At 54.2% G+C, this 24755-nt stretch overlaps 1 protein-coding gene across 9 annotated transcripts in view; it reads left to right on the forward strand.

Annotated features, from left to right (window-relative positions):
• Positions 1-5094, forward strand: part of ARID1B (AT-rich interaction domain 1B) — a 404641-nt gene extending 399547 nt beyond the window's left edge. For all 9 annotated transcript variants that reach the window (XM_053914215.1, XM_053914219.2, XM_053914216.2 and 6 more), the window contains one exon: positions 1978-5094. In XM_053914215.1, coding sequence (XP_053770190.1) covers positions 1978-3702 — 1725 coding nt within the window. In that variant the 3' untranslated portion in view covers positions 3703-5094. The remainder of the gene's footprint in view (positions 1-1977) is intronic.
• The last annotated feature ends 19661 nt before the right edge of the window (positions 5095-24755 follow it).

Here is a 24755-nt window from a genome sequence, read left to right on the forward strand (position 1 = left end):
GAGTATTACTCTTCTTTCCAAGGGGACTCATACCTCTCTTCTCATTTTTAAAAACGTAAAATTAAAGAGAAACTTTATATTACCAGATATATAATGTACAATTGTCCCTTGAACAGCATGGGGGCAAGGGGCGCCCCCCACACAGTCAACAATTTGAGTGTAACTCTGCCTCCCCAGACAAACAAGTTGTTCCTTGGTTCCCATGGGGACTGGTTCCAGGACCCCCCGTGACTATCGGAACCCACGGATGCTTGAGTCCTCCACGTAAAATCGTGCAGGTCAGTACATACAGTCACCCTCTGCATCCACAGATCCCAAACTACACAGGCACTCGTTGGAAGAATTCCGCATGTGAGTGGGCTCGCGCCGTTCAAACCCATGCTGTTCAAGGGTCAACTCACGTACAAGTGGAGACAGCAGTCGAACGAATCCCCACGTACCCGTCGTTCCACTGAAGTAGTTGTGAACTCGTGGCCCGGCGTGTTTCCTCGTGCGTCCCCTCCATGTCTGCCTCTCCCCAAGTTACTCTGAAGTAGTCATGTAAAAGCCTGCTCCTTCGAATGGGCGCACAGCCCTCCATTGTCCGTGGCTCGGTTTAGAATAGCTCCCAGCATAACAGCCAGAAGAGAGAAGGGAGCTGAAGACTAGGAAAAATGCCCGAGAGTCAGCTAGCCACAGACTTTTAAAGAAATCTTTAGAAACAAAAACGAAAAAAGGTTATTTTCCCTGCTGTGTGTGAACAAGTCTCTACTTCAGGTGAAAAAAGCCCAAACATCTGGTTCTATTGAAATAGGACCAGAATCTTCCACTCTCTCTTTCTTCTCTCATGTAAGTCTTCATTATAGCCCTGAAAGGCAGTTTTTCAGTTGACAGGAAGTGTAGTAATAAGGTCATGACATCACATGAAGCTCATTTCAACTGAGAGTAAGTACTCAAAAGTGTACGCCTCCTTCGCTGGGATAATTAGTTTTGTCCTCATCTTGGGTGAGCTGCTGTTGATCCCACGTTTTCATAACAGGTCTGCTGTATCAGCTGGCCCTGGAAGAAAGTCAAGTTCAGTGTGTGGGGCAGGTGACCCCCCCAGACCTCCACTTAGAAAATGGTGCCTGTGTACCCTAAGAACGCAGGCCTTTCTGGTTGCTTCTCGGAGTTCCCTTTACGTGATAATCACTTCAAACTCAGGAAGCTGACAGCAGGCTAGGAAAACAGTTGCTTTCCAGACATCACTGAAGGGTCCTTACTGACTGACCCTGTGTCATCCCCCCACGTGCCACTGTGGACAGAGGGGGAGGGATGCTGAGTCTGTTGGTTTTCTTGGTACAAACGTGCTTAGAGGAAACTGGTCCTTGTTGTGGCTTTTGTCTCAGTGAGAGTTGTGCACAGCTGAAATGTCACATTGCATGCCATGAGGCATTCTAACCCCTTCATCAGGGACTCCGCTGACTTGCTTTTAATTTGCCCCGTTTATGCATGCTACATTGCAGAAATGATCTTCTCCCAAAGATAACATGCAGGTCCCAATTTGAGTGACCTGTGGCACCAGAGACAAAAGTAAATAGCCATATAGTTTAATAGCAATAACTAAAAATGCAGGCAAGCAGAGTTTCGAGCAGAGAACAGGGAAGAACAGACTCACAGATGCATGGTGTCTAAATCAGAAAAAGGCGGAGGACAGCAAAGCACTCGCTCCTCCCTCGGGGATCATCCTAGAAATATGAAACTCGCTGGTGAGTTTTCATGTGGATAGTGCAGAGGAGTAAGCGGGAAGCAAGACACACGGTAAATAAATGTTAGTTTAGTTAATGATGAAAAAGGCAGGAGGCGAGTTCTAACTGGTGAGTAGGTTCCCTGTCTTGGCCCAGCCAGAAATACAGAAAACCACCAGAGAACATGTGGCCAGTGCTCAGGACCTCGACCCTCTCAGTCCTCTCTGAGGTGTGACACTATACCCGTTCTTGTTCCCTTTATCCTCTCTAGTTGTCCGGATTTCTCGAACTCTTAGTAGAGTACTTTAGAAAATGCCTGATTGACATCTTTGGAATTCTTATGGAGTATGAAGTGGGAGACCCCAGCCAAAAAGCACTGCAGAGTGCAGTGAAGAGAGATGATGGCCAGGCCTCGGCCGATGATTCTGGTAAGGAGGAAGAAGATGCTGAATGTACGGGGGATGAGGGCGATGAGGAGGAGGAGGAGGAGGAGGAAGACAGTGGAAAGGCAGAGACGGAGGAGAAGAGTGGCTCGGCCCTGACCCCTCCCGACGCCACTGCAGATCCAAAGGAGAAGCCCAGGCAAGCCAGCAAGTTCGACAAGCTGCCGATCAAGATCGTCAGAAAGAACAACCTGTTTGTTGTTGACCGATCTGACAGGCTGGGTCGGGTTCAGGAGTTCACCAGTGGCCTCCTGCACTGGCAGCTGGGCGGTGGGGACACCACTGAGCACATCCAGACTCACTTTGAGAGCAAGATGGAAATTCCACCACGCAGGCGCCCTCCTCCCCCTCTGAGCTCCACGGGCCGAAAGAAAGAGCTAGAAGGAAGAGGGGACGTGGAAGAGCAGCAAGAGAGAAGCATCATAGCCACCATCGACGACGTCCTATCTGCCCGGCCGGGGGCACTGCCCGAAGACGCCAACCCCGGGGCGCAGGCAGAAAGCAGCAAGTTCCCCTTTGGCATCCATCAGGCCAAGAGCCACCGGAACATCAAGCTGCTGGAGGACGAGCCGCGGAGCCGTGACGAGACCCCGCTCTGCACCATTGCGCACTGGCAGGATTCTCTGGCCAAGCGCTGTATCTGTGTGTCAAATATTGTCCGTAGCTTGTCTTTTGTGCCTGGCAATGATGCCGAAATGTCCAAACATCCAGGCTTGGTGCTGATCCTCGGGAAGCTGATCCTTCTTCACCATGAGCACCCGGAGAGGAAGCGAGCACCGCAGACCTACGAGAAGGAGGAAGACGAGGACAAAGGGCTGGCCTGCAGCAAGGACGAGTGGTGGTGGGACTGTCTCGAGGTCTTACGGGATAACACATTGGTCACGCTGGCCAACATTTCCGGGCAGCTAGACTTGTCTGCGTACACGGAAAGCATCTGCTTGCCGATTTTGGATGGCTTGCTGCACTGGATGGTGTGCCCGTCTGCAGAGGCACAAGATCCCTTTCCAACGGTGGGACCCAACTCTGTCCTGTCGCCTCAGAGACTTGTGCTGGAGACCCTCTGTAAACTCAGTATCCAGGACAACAATGTGGACCTGATCTTGGCCACGCCTCCATTTAGTCGTCAGGAGAAATTCTATGCGACATTAGTTAGGTACGTTGGGGACCGCAAAAACCCAGTCTGTCGAGAAATGTCCATGGCGCTCTTATCGAACCTGGCCCAAGGGGATACGCTGGCGGCGAGGGCAATAGCTGTGCAAAAAGGAAGCATCGGAAACTTGATAAGCTTCCTCGAGGATGGGGTCACGATGGCCCAGTATCAGCAGAGCCAGCATAACCTCATGCACATGCAGCCCCCGCCTCTAGAGCCACCAAGCGTGGACATGATGTGCAGGGCGGCCAAGGCACTGTTGGCCATGGCCAGGGTGGACGAGAACCGCTCAGAGTTCCTTCTGCACGAGGGCCGGTTGCTGGATATCTCAATATCTGCCGTCCTGAACTCTCTGGTTGCATCTGTCATCTGTGACGTACTATTTCAGATTGGTCAGTTATGACATCAGTGAGAAGCAGCATGTGTGAGTGAAGACTAGAAGCTCCCGTGTAACTGGCTGTTTTCTGTTCTCGTTTATCCAGCGTAGGAAGAAGGAAAAGAAAATCTTTGCTCCTCTGCCCCGTTCACTATTTACCAATTGGGAATTAAAGAAATAATTAATTCGAACAGTTACGAAATTAATATTTGCTGTCTGTGTGTATAAATACATCTGTTTGGGTTTTTTTTTTAATTGTTTTTTTTTTAACCAAAGTTGCTGTCTAGTGCATTCAAAGGTCATTTTTTGTTTTTCACAGATTTTCTTTCTATTGTTCTTTTCCATGTTGTATTGCATTTTGGGGGAAGCAACTTGACTTTAAAGAAAAAAGTTGTGGCAAAAGATGCTAAGATGGGAAAATTTCACCACACTGAGGCAAAAAGGTGAAAAATTACCAATATCCCAGGCGTGTTGTACTTCAGATAATGAAATAAAAACTGTATCCCATCGCCCAAAGCTCTGTGCAATAGAAACTTCTAGAGATGTAGGTATAGGGGCTCAAGGAGGTGTGTCAGTCGGTAGTCAAACTATGAAATGATACTGGTTTCTCCACAGGAAAATGGTTACATTAGGCTAGGAGCAAAAATAACGTGTTTTTTTTTTAAGTTAAAATGGAAAATACGTACCTGACAACGATCAACGGAACTTGCTTCCTCACCACTCCCGTCACGTCTGCTGTCTGTCTCGGGCCTTCCACATGACAGTTCTTCACGATTCCTTTAATCATTTTTTAAATATTTTTTTTACTGCCTGTGGGCTGTGATGTATATAGAAGTTGTACATTAAACATACCCTCATTTTTTTCTTTTCTTTTTTCTTTTTTTTTTTTTTTAGTACCAAGTTTTTAGTTTCTTTTTCATGATGTGGTAACTACGAAGTGATGGTAGATTTTAAATAATTTTTTATTTTTATTTTATATATTTTTTCATTAGGGCCATATCTCCAAAAAAAGGAAAAAAATACAAAAAACAAAAACAAAAAAAAAGAGGGTAATGTACAAGTTTCTGTATGTATAAAGTCATGCTCTATTTCAGGAGAGCAGCTGATCACAATTTCCTTCATGAATCAAGGTGTGGAAATGGTTGCATAAGGGTTGATTCAGAAAATGGTCACCAGTACAGACAAAAAAGGAAAAAATACAACTACAAGGAAGAAACACAACTTCAAAGATTTTTCAGTGACGAGAATCCACATTTGTATTTCAAGATAATGTAGTTTAAAAAAAAAAGAGAAGAAAAAATCTTGATGTAAATTCCTCCTTTTCCTCTGGCTTAATGAATATCATTTATTCAGTATAAAATCTTTATATGTTCCACATGTTAAGAATAAATGTACATTAAATCTTGTTAAGCACTGTGATGGGTGTTCTTGAATACTGTTCTAGTTTCCTTAAAGTGGGTCCATAGTACCAGGTTATTTACAAGGCGTAGGGAAATACAGCCGTGGACTCTCACAGCCCCTCGTCACAAACCCGTGAGGTCGGGAGGGACCTTTAGGGGTTACCTGCTCTAGAGTGGGGAGCAACAGTCTGACCTCAAGCTAGTCCGCTAATTAGCCTCCGTTTGAAGCAATCAGCTCTAAGACATCGAGGTGTGAGGATTTTCAGGGTCTGTGGGAAGTGGCTGCCAGCCCACAGGGTGAGACCTCAAGAGCTCACTGGCCTGACAGTGTGAGACTCTTGCCTTTTCTTGATCCCGTCTTAATTTTAACCAGAGTTCAGTCTATTCCATGTTTCCTCTGTGTGCCTCAGAGTCATCTTGCATTTAGTCGACTCCACCGTGTATAATATTTATACTGTGCAATGTTAAAAAGAGTATGTTATATTGTATGTCGTGTACATAGTGCAAAGTGATTATTTCTATTTCAGGGCATATTAATATTCTCATATTCCTTCCTACCTGGTGCACAAGAGCTTTTTAATACTAGTCATTTCTCATTTCAACTATTTCTTCCTGGGATTGACTGTTACTGCGTCACCTTCACTCTCTTTAAAACTGCTGCAGAATTAAGCTGTTAGTGGACACCCTCCTGATTCTACCTCTTCACGCACCCTCCCGGTCACCGCATGCTCACACCTCCAAGCCCTCCGCCAGACCTGCTCTCTGGGGCGCGTTACTCACGGGCACACATGGAAGAGTTAGACAAGACCACGCAGTTACAATCAGAGTGGGAAGCGGGACTCCCGAGTGTCACAAGAAAAAGCATTTTTGCTGCACACAGTCTCATCTGTCAGCTCCCACATTACTTAGTCTTCTTGCATAACAATGCCGCCAATACATGTTGAATTAAAAACCCATTTATAATTCTACTTGAAATACATCTGCTTGCTGGGAACAGATTTTAGAGCTCCAAGCTTCAAATGAGGAGATTTGTAAGAGGGAATTCAATATGATGAGAATTCCTCTCTTACGGAGTATGAATAAAAGGTTTGAAGTTACCTCCTAGCCCAGTTCACTTGTCAATGAAGAGTGAAGTCGGTACAGAGGACTGTGTTATCATGGCTGACTTGGCATCAGCGCCCAGAGCCTGGCCGTGGAGCACGGTGTGTGCGTGCTGATGTGCGCCGTGATCTCTAGAATAATCCGGGAAGACTTTTAGCGTCCTTTCTCCACCCTCACCCCAGACTCGAGACGACAGAAGCCCATGAAGAACTTACAGCCCACCTGAGATCGTCCTGCCAACAAACTGAGTTATTGCTTTGTCCTAAAAAGTAGTTGTTTTTTTTTTTCCTATGAGGTTTTTCAGAAATTTACAGGATGCCCATCTTGATATGTGTACAAAAAAAGATAAAAATAAAGGTGCAAAGAAAGTTTAGTATTTTGGAATGGTGCTATGAAGTTGAATCTGTTGGTATTTGAGTGAATGTTTTTAATGTCACATAAGATTATTGGGTGGCATGTTCTCAGAAATAACTATTCAAAAATTTTGTTGGAGATAGAGAATATAGAATCCATTTTTATTGGTGAATGTGGCCTATTCAAAAACTAGTTACACTGTTTTTAAAAACTTAAAATAGAGAATGATTTTTTAAAGGGGGGGTTATGAACACCTTGATGATACAGTGTAAGCTATTAACTACCTCTTTTATGAAAAAATGGCCTTTGCCCTGAAATCCATCCATTTAAAAACTGTGGAAATCTCCCATTTCCTGTCAAACCCCATGTACCAACTCCCCTATCTGTTCACCTGCGAGGAAGCGGTATTATAAATGAGCCAGACAACCCATTTTCTTCTTGCTGAGTGTGTTTCCCTTCTTTGGAGAGCCGAGGCCCAGCTGCCTGGCAGTGCCTGCCCTCCGTCCCCTCTGCCCTGCCCCAGCAGCAGGGAGCTTCGTAGTCAGACGAGCTTGTGACAACACCGACAAGTACGTTCAGTGGTAGTCTGCAACCCGCTGGCGTGTCCCATGCTTCGTGAACTCAGCAGTGATGCTGAGTATTGAGCACACACTATGTGCAAAGCTGTGTTCTAGCCTGGGAGGAATCACTGATGAATGAAGATGGAGGAGTTGATTCCGGGGGTGGGGAGAAAAGCTCTGAGCGGAACATCGAGAGCTCCTAGTAAAGCCCCAGCTATGGCATCACCTGTGTGCTCTGCAAACGGGCTGGGCAGACACTGTCTGAGGTACCGCCCACCGTAAAATGTGGATTCTAAAGCATCTGGGTCCCTTCCCACCCATCTTCCAATGAGGGCGCTGTGTGTGCGTTGTGAAGTGGAGGGAAAGCCAGAACCGGGGCCCAGGGATCCCTGGCTACCGGCTAGGCCCCTGGAGATGGGGATGGACTGAAAGTGTGCATGTGGTCTTCATTCGAGGCCTTTTCTGTTCTTAGGTCTCACAAACCACAACACGGGCCCAGGCCCGTCTGCAGTCACCAGGTGTCTTGCTCTGTGCACTGCTTCCTGGCCCCGCTTTGGTTTGGTGGTGACCCGAGTCACGCCGCCCTCTGTGTCACCAGTCAGTTCGCCAAGTGGACTCTCTCTGGGATGTAAACCCAGGGAGCCCCAAGGGGGGGCTGGGGGAAGTCCCTCAACTGTGTCCCCAAATGCTGAGATTCCACTTCTCCTCTTCCTGAATTTGGCTTTAGGGACTTGGAGTTTTCCACCAGCTTTTTCCAAAGCACAGCCTACGTAACAGAAGAGACCTGAAAAGGAAAATGCCTTGAGCATTCTCCCGGCCACCTGTAGTCCCTGTTACCATGTAAAAGACTGAGAAACCCTGCAGAAAACACACCCGGGAGTCCCAAGCATTTCCTGGCTTACTTAACCGGGGACCTTTTTTTTAATCCTATAAACATACTGCAGAGCCTTCTGAAGTGCCTGCATTAGCCAAAGATCACATCTGACTTCTACACATCCGCGGTCCTTGCGTGTGTATCCACAGTGTATTCTTACTCCTTAAACTGAAACTGAGGTGTCCTCCCTGAAGGGGTTCTGGAATCTTCTGTTGCTGTCCCCATAGTGTTCGGCAAGGCACTTAAATTCTTTGAACCTCAGCTTCCTCGCCCGTCATAGGGTGGGGATGCCCACCTGGGGTTGCCGAGGATTCAAGGAGATAATTACATGAAGGCCTGTGACACCTGTGCACACACGCTTTTCCTTTGCCGTGTGCCCTAAAGTGTATTTTGTGTACTTTAGAATCTGGCCTAAGAATATTTTCCCGTTTTTCATAACTGGTCACATGTTTCTCTGTGACTTTTTTTGTTCTTGATATTTCTATTAAAAGCCATGAAAGCTTAGTCTGTTGATTGTGTTAGTGCCAAGGGTGACTCTGCCGAATGTCTCTGTGGAACATCAGTTTAGGGTATCGGACCCCCACAGGCGGTGAGAGCTGGCCTTTAATCTTGCAAACGTGGGGGGCACGTATCTCTGGAATACAGTCATGCAATAAACTTGCCCCGTCCTGCCATCCTGAAAGCAAGGTGGCTAGCAGCATATTTCAGGGGTCAGATATGGCAGGCGGCCGATCCCAGTGTTTCACTGGCTATTTCCTTGCACCTGATGCGCCCAGCAGAGAGCTTCCCCAGAGAAGAAGGACCTTGGTCTTCACCTTGAGCTGGAGATGGGCCATGTCTCCGCGAGTGGTGGACGTGGCCTTTGGGATGCTCGTCCTTTCCGTGGAAGCTTAAGGTCAAGGAAATAATGATACTGGATCTTTCATCTTCTGCATAAACTTGGTGTTTAGCTGGCCCAGGAGCTATATGTTCTACAAACCAGGTTTTTCCAAAGGCCCATCCTGAACTTGGATTCAGCTCCTTGCTGAGAGGAAGCAGCCCTTCAGGCCAGACCGGCAGCACGTCTGACACTGCTGCCTGGTAAGTGGTGATCACTGTCTGTCTGGATGCTTTTAGCTCTTGGAGTCAACGTGACCTTCAGGCCTGGGTTTTCTTAGGGTTTCGTGGAAGCTTCGCTGGTTTGGGGCCCTGAGAACATTCTCCCTACTAAACAGCCTCTTTGGTGCCCCTGCTAAACAGCATCCGGGGGGAGGGGGGGTTTGCTCTTTTTCTTTTCTGTTTCACTTTTCAGTCGCCCCTGTGACTCAGACAACACCTGAGGAGTGAGGAGTGATAAGGGACATGTGGGGAGGCACCAGTGGCTGGTGTTTGGATCATAACCTTCAAATGATGGTCTAACACAAGAAGTTATTTGTTCCCGTGGGGAGGAAAAATGACATTTTCTACACATTTCGGATGAATACACTTACAGCATAATAAAATTTGTTTTTTCCCTGTAAGCACAGTGCTTGTTTTGCTGGTTCAGTGTCTTTGTCACCAAATGGTCGAGCATATGGCTGCTGCTTCTCTTGGCCATAAGATCTGAAGGGAGAAGATTCTGGGTGGCGGGGAGCCCCAGTGATTTATCGGGGTATGTTTCGATGGCAGAGGGGAGCGGAGAGCAAAGGCTCTTCTCCACCCACCATTCATGTGCACTCCCCTCCCCCCACGTTGAACATGGGATGTCTGCTCTGCTGGGTAGAAGACTGGAATGCATCTGGAAAAATACCAGGTTTAGTTAAATAATGGAATTTCATTTCGGTGGACCTTGTTTTCAAAAATTAAATGTGATATTCATTTGAGGGTTCAGAGGACTGAGCAATCAAATTGGGGTGCGCACACCCTGGCGTTTCCCCACCTGCGCAGAACCCATCTCTGAGGACTTGACAAGTGTGAGATGCGCAGGTGCCCATACACTTCCACAGCCCTGCGCCTGCCCAGGGAAGGTGGGGGTGGGCAGCAGTCTCCTCAGCGCCGCCTGCCTGGCTGCCTTGTGGATGTGGAGTTCCATTTTCTCAGGAGCACACAAGAAACCAGACTCTAGTGGGGCCCACATGGGGGATGTCACAGGCTCCCACTGGCCTCAGGAAAGGGCCAAATTCTCAGCTCAGCCCTCCATCCTTCCAGGTCTGAGGGCTCCTGACCCTCCCACCCCAGCAGAGGCCTGGGGGCTGGCATCCCTGCACCTGTCACGGGAGCAAGGCCCAGCAGGTGCTGCTCAGAACCCTCTCAGAGCTCCTGGGGAGCAGGGTTCTTGGTGGTCTCCCACAGCCCAGTTGGACAACCCCGGTTCTCCGCCGCAACCCTGTCGTTCCCATGGGGGTAATGACACGGTGGGCTATGCCTGAGCCCACCATCCAGCATAGAACAGGCCTACGCCAAACCATAGCACTTTTTCCACCCAAAACATGGAGAGCACCATCACGAGCCTAATGGGGACCTCACACCTCAGTAGGTAAGCACCATTCAGTTTGAAGGGGACAACCTGGGAAGGCTTCTTGTAAGAGACTTGCCTGAATTGGAATGGAGCTAAGAATGGAGAAGACATTCTTTCCCAGGCAGCGGCCTCATCCTATGGGAGAGAGTTAAAAGATCCCTGGGTGTCCTTAGATCTAAAATGAATCCAAAATTGTTCAATTAGTGGTTTGGGAGTGGCCTGGGGGAGGAGTGGGGTGGGGGTGCCAAAAATGAGACTGGAGAGGTAGGTAAGCAAGGCCAAGATCAACCACAAGAGCTCGGTGTCCCCCTCAGGACTGCTGGGAGGTTCAAACATGGGAACAGTGCGGTCAGCTCCCAGGTCAGAAAGGAAGGGACAAACTCGGAGGTTGGAAACCGTCCGGTTTTGCTGTGCTCGCGCAGAGGAGGCTTGGGCGGGCAGAGGGCGGCAGCTTTTGGCTGAAGGATCAGCAGCCTAAAACGCCGGCGCAGACCCAAGGGGCATTAGGGAGGTGGGAGCTAGTGACAGGTGGACAAAGAACAAGTCGAATCCTGGCCCGGGTCACTCAGAATGGACCCTGTGACAAGCCTCAGGTAGGCAGTCTGCTCAGGAAGGCGCCTGGCAGAGGAAGATGGCTGCCAGCCGACCTCGGTCAAGGTCATGCCAAACTGTCCAGGGGCGCCCAGGGGAAGCAGTGGGGCCTGAAGGGTGTGAGGGAGGTGGGGGAGGGGCCATGAGCCAAGGAGTCTGGCAGCAGCTAGAAGCTGGAAAAGGGAAGGAAATGTTGTCGCCTAGAACCTTCAGAAGGGACCGCAGCCCTGGAAAACCTGTGTCTGACTTCCAGCCTACAGAACCAAGACGGTGTATTTATGTTGCTTTAAACTGCAGCGTCTGTGGTCATTTGTTGCAGCAGCTCTGAGTTTGGGGTGCTATGGAACACCCCAGGGGAGCTAGTTAGTGGGCCGTCGAACACAGGGGTCTGGAACCCAGCACCTAAGGCTGGAGGAAGACCTGGGTGTCTGCATGGAGGGGGTAGCATGGGGGCCCTGAGGGTGGGGCTCAAAATTCAGAACGAGAGCATTGAAGGGGAAAAAAGAGGAAGAGGAGAGAAGATGGGAGAACAGAACCTGGGTGGGGGGGGCGGGGACACCCAGGAGGGGCAGAGCACACTCTGGGGACACAGAAGTTGGCCACGTCCCCAGCTGCAGGCCTGGCCTGTGGGTAGGACATGGCACTGTGTCCAGGCATTCTGGCAAGTGGGAGGTCAAGGGCGTCCAGGGGGCAGTGGCACGGGGCGGGGGGTGGGGCACACCACCCCCTTCAGACCTGCAGTGAAGGGCCCCCAAAGGCTGTGGCCAGAGCACCACCTTTACGATGCTCCTCGGAAAACACGTTCAGGCCAGGTTTCTGGCACGGGCTTGCCCCAAGCACACGGCTCGTCAGTGGTCCAGGGACGTCCTGCGGGACCAGCAGCCTCACCCCTTGTCCTGCAGGGAAAATACTCCTTAAAATATTTTCTCTTCAAAAATCGTCGGATCAGGGAAACGACGTCAGCTGACGTGGGCATTGTTTCCGCCGTGGAGGTCGTCCCCTGGCACCCCGGTTGCGTCTGCATTCCGGGCAGCGACAGCTGCTGCTGCAGATCCAGCAGCGTGGGGGATAGGCCGGGGCTTTGAGGGGGCAGTGAGGACCACACGAGGGTCTCCAAGGCATCCTGGCTCTTGGGAGAAGAGGCAGGGTGCTGGCCCCACTCTGCCCTCTGTCAGGGCCTGGGAACCACAGTGACTCTGGTCTTACATCTGTGGGACACACTTAGGAACTGCGGCACTTTTGGTAACCCCAAAAGTCCAGCAATGCGGCAGTACCCTACTAGCTAGCAGGGGAGCCCCAGGACTCCTGACCCTTGCTCTTCCTGGGGCTATGCAGCCTCCTTCAGGCCGTGGATGCTTCCGGACACCCTGGAGGGAGCTGCGGTGCAAACAGGGGCCCTGGGTGGCCCCCAGTGGAAACCAGTGTGGGCTCATTGAGACAGAAATGGGGGTTAGTAGAAGGATAGCAAGTGGCCCACAGAATGCACAGAAAGACACAGAACCAGGCTCAGAAAATGGCCAGGGACCACGGCAGGGTGACCAGTCCCCACCCGCCCCTCCTGCCGGAACCTGGACAAGGCCTGGCTGTTGGGGGACACTGGCCAGCGGACATGCCTGTCATCACAGCAGAGCAGACTGTGAATGTCACGTGCTTCTCCAAGTGGCTGTCACCGACTATGTGGCTCATGCTCAGCAGATGGCAGGCGCCGAGGGCACATGTGGCGCGGGCCCCGAGGACTTGTTTGTGTGCTGATGTGTGGATGGCGCTGAGGGTGCTGGTGCTCCGCTGGGGGGCGAGGGGGCTCAGGGGGCTCCTGGGCGGGGTTCAGGACTCCCAAGTGGGTGCAGAGTGCGGGGACAACAGGGAAAACAGGGTTCCCTGCTAAGGGGAGAAGCAAGTGTTTGGGAAGACACAGCGTGGAGGGTCCTGAAGAGCAGAAGGACTCTGCCTGGGTGACAGTGAGCGAAGGCGTCACCTGAAGTCCGATGCACAGGGACAAACAGGTGGGGAGCGTTGTGCAAGGATGACACTGCTGTTCTGGGTGAAGGGAGGCGGACATTCAGGGAGCATTTGCACGGGCAGACGGCCTGTGCCCCGTGTTCCCCGAGAGCTCTGCCGGTGCCTGGTGCCCCTGCCCCTCCGTCGCCCTGCGGAGAAGCCTGTCCTCGAGGCCGAGCCTTTCCAGCCTCAGAGCGAATCGAAGAAATGAGATCTGTGACTTCCAGAGCCTCTGCGAGGGAACACTGGTAACAGCCATGAGGAGTGCCCAGAATTGCCTGGAGAAGAGGTCAGCCGGGCAGGGATGAGGACGGAGGAGGGGATGCTCAGGGCCGCAGTGGCTGTGACGGGATGAGGAGGGACAGTGGCAGCTCCAGTGAGGCCTCGGGCCAGGCACAATGGAGCCCTCCCCGCTGGCTCCCTGGGATCGAGCCCTGGCTCGGGATGGTGGCACCGCAGGTTGGGGCAACCCCGGGGACTGGTGGCCGGGTGGGTCCTGGCCTGGAGCCCAGGACTGTCCCTCAGCCAGCTGGCTGCCCACGGCCAAGGCGAATGCCCCATTCGGGCCTTCAGCTGCCAGAGTCTGTGGAGCCCTTGGGATTTCTGGGGCCCAGTAACAGCTGCTACAGGCCATTCATCCTGTGCCCCCAGCAGGGCGGCAGTGCCTGTGGCCAGGGCTCCTGCAGGGAGCTGGGCAGCAGTCGGGAGGGGAGGGGAGGTCGTGATCCTTCTTGGGGTGCGGAGTCAAGACTCCCACATCGCCCCCTGTACAGAACGGGGACAGATGAACACCCGTATCCGAAATCCAAGCAGAAAGGAGCCTGTTTCAGAGGAGCAGGAGAGAGTGCTCGGGCAGAGCCAAAGCCCTGGGCCCAGAGAACATTCGGCCTTTGTCAGTCAAACGCAGAGCCACCTTCAGAAAGCCATGAGAAGGCAGCCCCACCCTGACTCTCCTGTGTGTGCTGGCTGAGCGCTGGCTCCCCTGTCCCTCGGGCCCCTTGGACGCTCCGATTCTGGGACCCGTGAGCCCTGCGCAGGGCAATCGGCCGCTGCTGCGGGAACTTCCCGAGGAGCTGAGCTGGCAGGCAGCCTCAAATGGATGCCCCTGGCAATGGGCAAATCCAGTCAGGCAGTGGCTCCCCTCCTGGGGACAGGCCGGGCTGCTTCCTCTGCCCGTGGCCAGCGGGGCTCGGTGGCCCTCAGCCAGCCGTGTCCTTGAGCCAGGGCGATGCACCCCTGTCTCTCTGAGGTGGCTGTCCACCCCCCCCCCAGGGTCCTCTCTCTGACACCACTCCCTCCCAACGCTCAGCCGGAGTCTTCACCGTAATGTCCAGTTTTACACTCGCGTCTGCAGAGCTCCACCAGGCGAGACCCGGGCTGCTGTGCCCCCGGCAGGGCCAGCGGGGCCTGGACGGGCGCCTGGCCCAGAGCCCGTTCAGTCGCTGTGGCCCCAGGTGTGCGTTCTGCCCCGCTGAACTCGCCCTGGGGGCATTCCTTCAAGGGACGCACTTGTGATAGGGGACATGTGTTTATTTCCTCTCGTTTCTAACTGACTTGGGTTTGGGGAGAGTTTGGTCCCTGGATTTGCGTCTCTAATTCTTTTCGGTGTGGGTGGCACATGCCTCCTAGGAGTGGCATCGAATGGGGTCAAGGGGCAGTGCCAGCTTCCAGCCAGGCCCAGCCGCCTGCTCACGCCTTACCGCCTTTCTGCAGCCTGTCTCCACTGCCCAGTGCCACCCCGCTGAGCATGGCCTCCCTGGGGGCCACCACCACCCACCTGGAGGGGCTGGCCAGTTCCCGGTCACCTGGGCTTTGACTGATGTGCCTGTGGGACTCAGTGCATATCCAGGGTGTTGGATGCCATCACGGGTCCCTTGTCCCTCCAAGGGTTTGCTCCTACATTCCCTGTCTCCTGCCAGCGGGGTGCCACCCACCCTCCCTTGCTCCTGCGGAGCAGACTGGTGGGAAGACCCCACGACCTGAAAGCCACCAGTCAGGGTCAGGAAGGGAGGGGGTGGGACACGCATTTGGGGGAAGCAAGGAAGTAGGAAGTATGTCTCACTCGCCTGTGCCAGGTGAGAAGAGAGGACAGGGAGTTGGGACACTGGGAAAATAAAACTTCAGAATGTCCCCGCAATGACAAAGTGTGGAAACGTGGCAGAGACACTGGGGCCAGAAACCAACCAAAATCTATTCAGTTGTCTCCGCATTCCTTGAACCAGGTGCAACACACCTGTTTGCTGTCCTTGGCCTTCAACACCACTGTCTTGTCCTGCAACAGGCTGAACTCCTGGATCCCGGGCCCAGGGCTGCCATGCGGGTGGTGGGCGCTGTGGGGATCGGAGGCCACAAAGGACAGCTTTGATGAAGCCCCGGCCCCTGCAGCCACTGGCCACAGAAGTGGCGGTTAGCAAAACTCTCACAGGTACTTTTTCTTTCTCTGTCTGCATCCATGCCCTACTCCAACCCCCCTTCTCTGCCCTTCTCTTAATATAAGAAGTTAAAAATGGGCCCACTGTAGAAAGTTTGAGAGTGTGAGAGCATAGAGACAAAAAATTTTTTTAAAAGTACCTGTAATTCTGGCCCCTGGGGATATCCACTTTCATAAAGTGTTCAATTTTGTCATCAAACTTTGAAACGTGTCATATCATGAACTTTTTCATGTCATTAATTTTTCTAAAATTTGGGTCTGGGTGGCTGCCCAGGGCCCACTTTTTGCGCCAATCCCCTATTCTCAGACGTTTGTGTCTTCTCCTAATTTTCTTCACCATAAAAAGTGCTGCAGAGAACATCCTAGAGGTAAGTCTCTGGGACTCTAATTAATTCATTGAGATAAATTCCTAGGGTCGGTTCCTGCAGAAATGATGTCTCAGACGGGGTGGCTGTAGTTAAAGCCATTTGGATGTCATGTCATTGGAAACCCCAGCGGAAGTGGACCACAGTGCAGCTCCCCGAACCCAGGCCGCACTGAGCATCCTTTGCCCCCAAATTTGACAAAAAAGACTTTTATCGTTCATGTTCATTTCTTTGTCAGTAAGATTGAAGCTTTTTAATATGCTGTAACTCACTCATGCATCGTCATTTGGAAAGTTTCTAGTTGTAGCCTTTGTCGATTTTCTGCCAAATATTAACTTTTTATACAAATTAAATCCATATGAATTATATTTATTTTCTAAAAACCCTTCTGTCATTTTTTTCCTTTTTTTTTTTCTCCCTTAGTTTTGTGTTTTTGACGTCAGTCTCTTTATCTGCAAAAGGAATCCCTTGGACTAAATGACCTCTTGACCCCAAGGTCATTTCCAGTAGCTCAAGTCTTCCCTTCATCCCCCTCCCCCCTGCAGCAGCATGCCCAGGTCTCTAAGCCATTAGCTAACTCCAGGGGAATCTTGAATTTCACAGGTCTGCCAGGTTGCCTTTCACACTTGACTAATCAAGTGGGGCCAACTCCCAGCTCCCAGTGTGTGAGGGAGCTTAGGGAGCGCCCCCTCCCAGGAAAGGGGGTGGGGCTGGGGCCTCCTGTCTCACACCAGGGACCTGGGTGTGGCCCTATGATGGCCACAGGAAGGCAGCCTCCGCCACTGCTGGCCGAGGACAGGCAGACCCACCCACACGTGGCCTTAGATGTAGAAGGCATGCTGTGGTGTGGAATAATTTACTCCTAAAGAAGACACGTAGGTTCCAGAGCGATGAAAGCCCGCTCAGGCCCGCCGCGCACAGACAGTGAGATCCGGAGCCACTGTCACCATCTGGGAGGCAGCCGCCCGCAGCGCCTGGCGTCCCGTGCTCGGAATGGCGTTTCCTCCGGGAGACGTTTCTCCCTTCGGCCACTTGGTGGGTCTCTGGGTCTGGGGTCACAAACTCTTAGGACAGGGGCTCCCGCGGGCACGGGGGCAGGCTCCCCGCACTGCTTTTCCCGACGGCACCCCAGGGCCAGCAGCGAAGCACCTGCTGCACCTGGGCCCACGCGCCCCGCCCCACGTGTGCACATGCGCGCGCACTAGTCCTGCGGCCAGTCCCTGGCCCGTGTCCCCAGCACGAGAGAACGAGAGAACGCGGTTTTGCGGCGGCAGGCGAAGCCCGGGCTGCCAGGGGTGGGGAGGGTGGGGCGCTGGCCGCTAGTGAAAGACGGAACCTAACACACCTGCGGGCCGCCCCTTGTGCTACACACCTGGGCTGCAGGAGCCAACGCTCCAATGCTTGTCTCCTCCAGCTGATTCCAGCTGAAGCGGGCGGAGGGCGCACGTTTGGAATTACCCACGCCAGGCTCACACGGACCCATCTGCAGAGCGCCCTGGCCTGCCGCCAGGCCCAGGTCCCCGGCAGCCCAGCCCTGGCCTTCTGGGTCCCCAGAGAAGCCTCCCAAATGCAGGACCTGAAGTCAGTGCCTCAGGTCAGGCTCCAATCACAGGAGACAAAATGCCCCTTCTAGACGCCAAGAGGCAGCTCGGAGAAGGAGAGACTGCAGGACAGGGTGGGGCGGGGTGGGCAGCGGGGCCAGGGGCTCCGGGAAGGGCCAGATGGGGTGTGGAGGGGCCTTCTCTCAGAGTGGCGGGTAACTTTCCAAACACACGTTCTCAGGAGGCTTCAGCGTCGTCAGCTCCTGGGACTCTCGCGACGGCTCATAAAAAGCCCTATTTAACCATCTTTGAAGGTAAGAAAGCCCAGTGTCCCAGCTCTCCCTGCGGATAAATGAGGGGGGGAGCTTTGGAGTCAGAAAGGCCTGGAGTAAGTCAACCCTTGGCCCCCTGTGTTCCCGTTGGGGAATGGGGCTCTCATGTGTCCGGGTACAAAGGGCTCCGTGAGCATGTGTCCGGGTCCTTAGCTGAGCGCCTGGACTGGTGGGAGCTCGGTCCCTCTGTCTGCCAGTCCGTACAAGGGACAACCCAGGGGCCCGGTGTCCTCGTCAGGCCAGCGTGGTGTGACCTGCCAGGGCCACCCTGGGCCGTGGACTCAGAGAGCAGATCAGCCCCCCTCCAGCAGGGCTGTGGTCAATAAGAAATACGGCAGTTAGTCAAATTGAGCAAATCCGATGGGAGATTGACAAGCAAGTGACCGGGCAGTTCAAGGAAGGGGCCAGTCGGTCATTATTGTGTATATGTTAATAATATCTGTATTGTTTGTATGACGTATACGTACATGTGCTCAGACATGATGGGCTGGTAGGTAGGAGAGACACGGATGATACATGTCTACTGTGGACCAGGAGCTGTGCATGGAGTGTGAACAAACCCACTTGGACGCTGCCCTCAGGGCACCTCAGTGAAGTGAGGGAGACAGACGGGTATCAAAAAGACGAGTGGAAAAGCAATTACACATGGGAATGTACATTATAGAGGGAATAAACCAATCCTTGAGGGTCCCACCATGGGGAAAGTGGGAGCAGAGATCAGAGGTAGCCCTGGGGAAGAGCCTAGGTGGGGAAGAGCCTAGGTGGGGAAGACCAGGGCCTTGGATGGGCCCAGGAGCCTGGTGGAGGGGACTCAGGGAAGGTCCTTGGTCCCAGGGAAGGTGGAATAAGACCAGGAGGAGCCTGCTCACAGTTGACTGGACATGAGAGCTTCTTCGAGGATGCAGCATTTTGAGGCATCCAGGGACCAGGCAGGAATCCCTGAATGAAGGCCAATGCAGCCCTGGGAGTGGGCGTGAGGAGCCTGTCAGGTGGGACCCCGGACGGGAGCTGGCAAGGGGCCGGGACACGGTGGGAGAGGCTGTGGGCATCACAGCGGGAAGGGCAGCAGCCCCTGAGGAGCCCGTGCCTACCTTGGCAAGCATGGGGCTCCAGGGAAAGGCCCTAGGGCAGAGGGGCCAAGGTCTGCTCCAGGTGCGTCTCCTGATCCCGGTTTTTTGTTGCAGCTGCTCCTTCCTCTGGCCCACTGTAGAGCTACTCACTACCCTCAGCACGAGCTGTCCCTCTTCCCACTACAGCTGTTGTGTCCCAGGCCCGTGGCGAGGGTTTGATCCCAGGCAGGGTGGCTCCAGGCCTGGCAGCCCACCCAGTCTCCTCCTGCCGCCTTTCAGCTCGGAATCCACCCTGTGGGCTGGAGTCTGCAGCCACTGTGATGCCAGTTGGGGCTGCTGGGGGCAGATGGGGACGGAGGAAGAGAGGTTGGACTTTCTTCCCATGTTTGGTCCTTTGGGACAGTGTCCCAGCAGCAGAGCCCACCTGCTGGGGTCTGGCTGAGCTCCTGGTCTCTGGATCCCTCAGTGCTACCTTCTGCTCTCTCTGCTGCTGGTGGCTACGCAATATCCCTTCTCTTTGTGACACCCTGGGGGTGGGGTCCTGTTTTACTGGCTGCACACGGGCATGTGGCCCACATAGGGGGCAGTGGGGTGAGGGCAGCCTGCCCGCCAGGGTGTTCATCCCCAGGTTACCACGGCCCCTCCGCCACCCAGGCCTGACATGACAGGAAGGTGCACCGTGGAGAAGTGGGCCCGGCGGGGTTCTCCAACTCAGTGGGGTCTTAGAGCACCAGGCCCCCCATCCTGCCACCTCACGCAGCTGAGGCTCTGTCCTTCCCTTCATCCAGAGAAAGGAGGAGAAGGGGAGGAGAGGGCTCTCTGCCATGTCTCTGTTTTCATCAGTGGACCTTCTTTCCACAAGCTTCCGGCACACCTCCATCACTCAGAATTGGCCAACGCGCATTGTGTGGCCACCCCGGCTGTGGGGAGCCTGGGACAGTGAGGGTCTGGCACTCGCAGCCTCAGCTGTTGGAGTGAACTCAGCCATCCTGGAAAAGGAGGAGGGGCAGCCTGTGGTGGCATCCAGGGGACAGGAGATCAGAGACAAGTGCTCAGCCTGGGGGCCACCTCGGTGCTCTGTGCCTGGCCCTCCAGCTGCACAAAGCAGCCAATGATCCCACAGGGACTGGGGACCAGGGGGCCAAGCACAGTGCCCCCCACCCCAGGTTTGCTGGCATTTCCTACAGGGCCCTCTGTCATCAGGCTCCCCCGAGTGGGGACTTGGACATGGGAGGCGCTGACAGGGCTGTGGCATTGGGGGACCATCCCCACTGCCTACATTAACTGGTGGTCTCTGTGTGTCTGCCCCCAAACCAAGGGCGCTGCCCTGGAGGTTCTGTGTATCAGCAGAGCTGCTTCTGGAAGCTGTAGCTCAGATGCCACGTGATGCCCATCTCGAACTTTCCTCTACTCCTTCTGCCTCACAGCTGCGGGGCACCTGGTGCAGTGCCTCTCCTTCCTTCGAGCAGGACTCCCCTGGACACCTGGGAGGGACGTTGCTGCAGCCCCCAAGCCCTCCTGCAGCAGCGTTCTGAGTACTGAACTCTCTGACTGCCCTTCAACGTCCGTCCCTTTAGCCCTTCTTTCCTGCCTCCCTGGGTCAGCTGGCCAGTTGTCTGGTCTCCATGGCAACAGCACCTCTCATGGATGCCGGTCCCTACCTACAAGGTCATACTCACTGCCTCTGTCACCTCCCCGCCCGCACATACCCCCAGCCTCACACACAGCTCTGCTCCCCACCAATCACCATCACACGCCAATGGCCTCGTGCGGTCGCCTGAGATTCATCCCCTGCCCAGCTCATCTTCTGTCCAGCTGTCAGGACCTCGAGGACAGTTCCCTTGAACCTTTGCTGGTCTGCTCTGGACCCTGGTCTCTGGACAGTGGGGGCTGGAGTTGGCGGGGTGGGGACACGCTGTGGGGATGTGGTGCGATGGCTGCTCTGTGCTACGTCTGGAAGGATGTGGGCCGGGCGGGATGGAAGCTCGGGCAGCCCCCTGCGGGGCACCCGCAGACAATCCCTGAGCACTCCTGTGGGCCAGGCCCCATGGCGCCAGGGGGCACGAAGGCCCTTCCTTCACATCGCCCGTGGGCCGCTGGGGACAGGGTCGTCACTTTTAGCAAACGAACTTACCAGATATCCAGTTAGGTGTGAGTGTCAGCTACACAATGACACTGGTGTTTGGTGGAACTACCGGTATTTGTGGTTCATTTTATCCCAGCACCCTGAGTGGAAGCGAGAGAAGGCAGATGCAGACACAGAAACAACGGAACTCCCGGGCAGCACTGGGCGCTGGGAAGGAAAAGGCAGCGCCCTCCCGGTGAGGGCGCCCCAGGGGCCCCCCCAGGTGGCCGGAGGCGGGCTCCCCAAGTCCAGGGGCATGGAAAGGAGCCTCCATATGCAGAGCCAGTGTGTTATTATTAATAACTATGACTTAAAACGTCAGGTCAAACATGAATTCCAGATATTGTGTAGAATACCCCCACGGCCACTCAACAGCCATCTCATCTTAACATTCTACATGGAGGCCATTCCCGTGCAAAGGTGCTGAATGCCTCCCAGCCCCCCAAGTACCATCCACACCCTGCCCACAGGGTGGGTTCAGAGCTGAAAGGCGGCAGGAGACCGGGTGGGCTGCCAGGCCTGGGGCCACCCTACCTGGGATCAAGCCCTTGCCCAGGGCCTGTACATTTGAAAGTTCTCTCTAAAAATTAGTCAGCAGAGCCCTGACCGGTGTGGATCAATGGGTTGGACGTCATCCCACAAAGCGAGAGGTCGCTGGTTCGATTCCCTGTCAGGGCACATGCCTGGGCTACGGGTTCAGCCCCCGGTAGGGTCTCATGTGAGAGGCACCTGATCGATGTTTCTCTCCCTCTCTTTCTCCTCTTTCTCCCTCCCTTCCCCTGTCTCTAAAATTAAGTAAAACATTTTTAAAAAATTAAGAAGCAGAATATTCTCTGAAACCCCTATTTTCCATCACAATCAGTAGAAAGTCAACCAGGCCCTGTCCCCAGTGCCTCTCGACGTGCCTGACAGCCAGCACATGCGTCCAGGAAACAAGCCCGGTGACTCCTAAGGCAGGGGGTCCCGTGAGGGCCACTGGGAGGGTGTCTGTCAAAGCATTGGTGAGGCTTTGAAGGCCACATGAAGGAGGCATGGTCTGATGGGTGTTTCTGTGACCATTGTCCCCACGGTGGCATCTTCCAACTGAAGGTAAAGAGAGGGAGGCAGTGTTAAGTCACGTGCCCCAGGATTCGGGCGGTCCAGAAAGTCACCTTCCTGGGCAGCTTGCTTTCAGCCTGCTGGGGTGAGGAGAGGTGACTTCACAAACTGCTCATCAGCACGGAAGGAAGGCTTAGTGTGGCGACATGTGTTTAAAAGGACCTGAGCCCTTGAAGGTGACCTGCCAGGGGGCAGTGTGGAAAGAGCTGTGACTCAGCCTCCTCTCGTGGGACCGGCACTGACAGCACCAGCCTTCTTCTCTGTGGCTGTGAGCCCAGGTCCATGTCACAATATCCCGGCATCAGTAGGGACCGGGAGGGCTGTCCCCTGCAGAACAGCTGCCAATGGGACATGGCGGTCAGGGGGCAGTGCTGTCGACGTCACAGAACGGCGGCCTGTGTTCACTGAGGTGGCACCTGGCTGACGTGCTTGGCACAGCGCCTGGGACACAGAAACACTCGGCAGAGGCCAAGGGCAAGGCCAACACCACCTTCAGGGCCATCCCTGTTATTGGGGGAGGGGGACCCCGCATGATGTCACTATCGCCAAGTGTGTGTGTGTGTAGAGGCCATGAGCCACAAGCAAGACTGCGTGTGTAAGCCCCACCCCAGCAGTTTCAGGGCCCAAACGTCCCCAAGTCCCCCAGCCCTTTCCTTCCCACTTACTGAACCTAACAGTCAGAGCCGACAGCCGATCCCTCCGTCCAGACTCCGGCCCTGCACTGTGGTCCTGTCTCCAGCCACACAAGTCCTGGTGTGAACAATGGGCCAGCCAGGCCTCCGGGGGGCAGGGGGGTGGGGTAGGACTTCTACGTGGAATTTGAGCTGCAGCCACTTTGCAGGGACGTTCGCTGCGCTGGAGAAGTGTAACCTTATATTTTTGCTGCACCTCAGAGGAAAACTTTGCATTTTAAATTAACGGCATGTCCACCGCCAGTATTTGTGGTTACCACCTGTAACGTAAATCTCTTTTAGAGATGTGTGAGAGCGGCGTACATAATGAAATATCCACATGAAACTTGATTTAAAGTGGCTTCTCATTAATATAACAAATGAAGTGTACCAAAATTTGAAAGTATATTCCTTTGGGCCTAATTAAAACACTGAACAAAATAGATGTGTATGTATATTTTAAATGAAGACATTCGGCAGCCAGAATTAGCTACAAAATTTCCCTCAGGTCGGGGAGTGCCCTGTGGGTGTGCGTGTTATTGCAACATCACCAAACCTCATCCCTGAGCTGTCCCAAGTAACCTGCGTCCGCCTTAGTGCCGGCCTGAGGCAGCAGGTGGGCTTTGCTCGACAAACACCACTCTGCACAGCCCCGGGGGCTTTGCCTGAGCTGCTGTGGTTCGAGGAGAATCTCCGTGCACCCAGGACTTGGCTCCAGTTCTGTGAGCCCCAAGGGCAGTCTGGCCTGCGCCTTGGAGGGCGTGCCCAGGGCTCAGAAAGGGGTGGGCTCTCCACCGCCCACGTTGGCATCCGGAAACAGGTGCCTGCGGGCGGCCAGGTGACACATGGGGAGGACTGGAGTGTGGCCGTGAGATGGCTAGAGGCAGCGAGGAAGGGGCGGCCAGGTGGAAGTGCAGTCTGCTTCCACCGCCCAGTCAAGGGCAGGAGTTAGCGCGGCACTGCCACCGCCTCGTCCCCACCCCTTTGGTGGCAGCAGACTGAGGGGAGCACCGAAAGCCCAGCCTGGGGCCCCAGGTGGGACCCCTGGTGCCTGCACTCAAAGGCCTGGCGTAGGGACGGGGTGGGGAGGAGTGCCTCCCTGGTGACGATGTTGGTCACCATCAGAAGATACCCCAGAGGCCAGGCCACCTGATGAGAGACCTCAGAGACCCCTCGTCTATCCACGTGTCCCCTCAGCCATCTGGAGCAGGGTCTTGTCTCCAGGCTGTGGGCCAGGACTTTGTAACACGGAGGGGCCTCTGCACTTGGCAGGGAAATGCCCCCTGGACCAGAGAGGGCCCGAGGGGCAAGAGAGGCCCCTGGGGACCGAAGACGTGAGTGACACACGTGTGCTGTGTGTCAGCGTGAGGACACAGCTACCGAAGCACAGACTCTGCAAACAGTGACCATGTCTGTGCCGCCTGGGACAAACGGGCCAATGGTTAACCCTCCGTGCCCTCCCTGCAAACGGAGAGGCCTCCAGCACAGTGCCTGTACTGGGCACACCACGCGGGTGTAGTCCAGCACTGCCTAGGACGTGCTGGTCCCCGAGCAGCGAGCACTTCCTCACCGCCCACCCTTATCCTGTTCCTCTGTGAGCTGCGCCTGAGACTCCAGTCCCTGGGGACCTCTGGGAGCTGGAGGACCATGACAACACCAGACAGGCGCACAGCGCTTTGTGACTCACACCCCGCCTCCACGCGTCTTCTCTCCTTGCGATGCGCAGCCACGTAGGCCGGGCTGGCTGGTCTTCCTCCCTCAGCCGAGGATACAGGCTCAGGCTCACTTGCCCAGCATCACAGCCACAAGCTCTGCTGTGAGGACCTGCCTTTGAAGCCTTGTCCCTCCACCAGGGTGGGGGAGGAGGGCCCGTGGAGAACCCCAGAGAGAGCTCTGTACAACTCAGAGAGCTTCCCACGGCCTTCACATCCAGGCTCAGAAGGAGACGTGATGCCAGGTGGCGAGACACAGACAGTGGGGTGAATCCAACCAGGATCGGCTCCTCAAAAACCCTCCCATCTGGTCAGCTGCAGGCTTTCCTTCCACACAGTGGCAATGCCCGTTTCCATGGTGACAGGAGGACCCAAGGTCCC

This window comes from Desmodus rotundus, chromosome 11 (genome assembly GCF_022682495.2).
Source record: "Desmodus rotundus isolate HL8 chromosome 11, HLdesRot8A.1, whole genome shotgun sequence".
Classification (NCBI taxonomy): domain Eukaryota; kingdom Metazoa; phylum Chordata; class Mammalia; order Chiroptera; family Phyllostomidae; genus Desmodus; species Desmodus rotundus.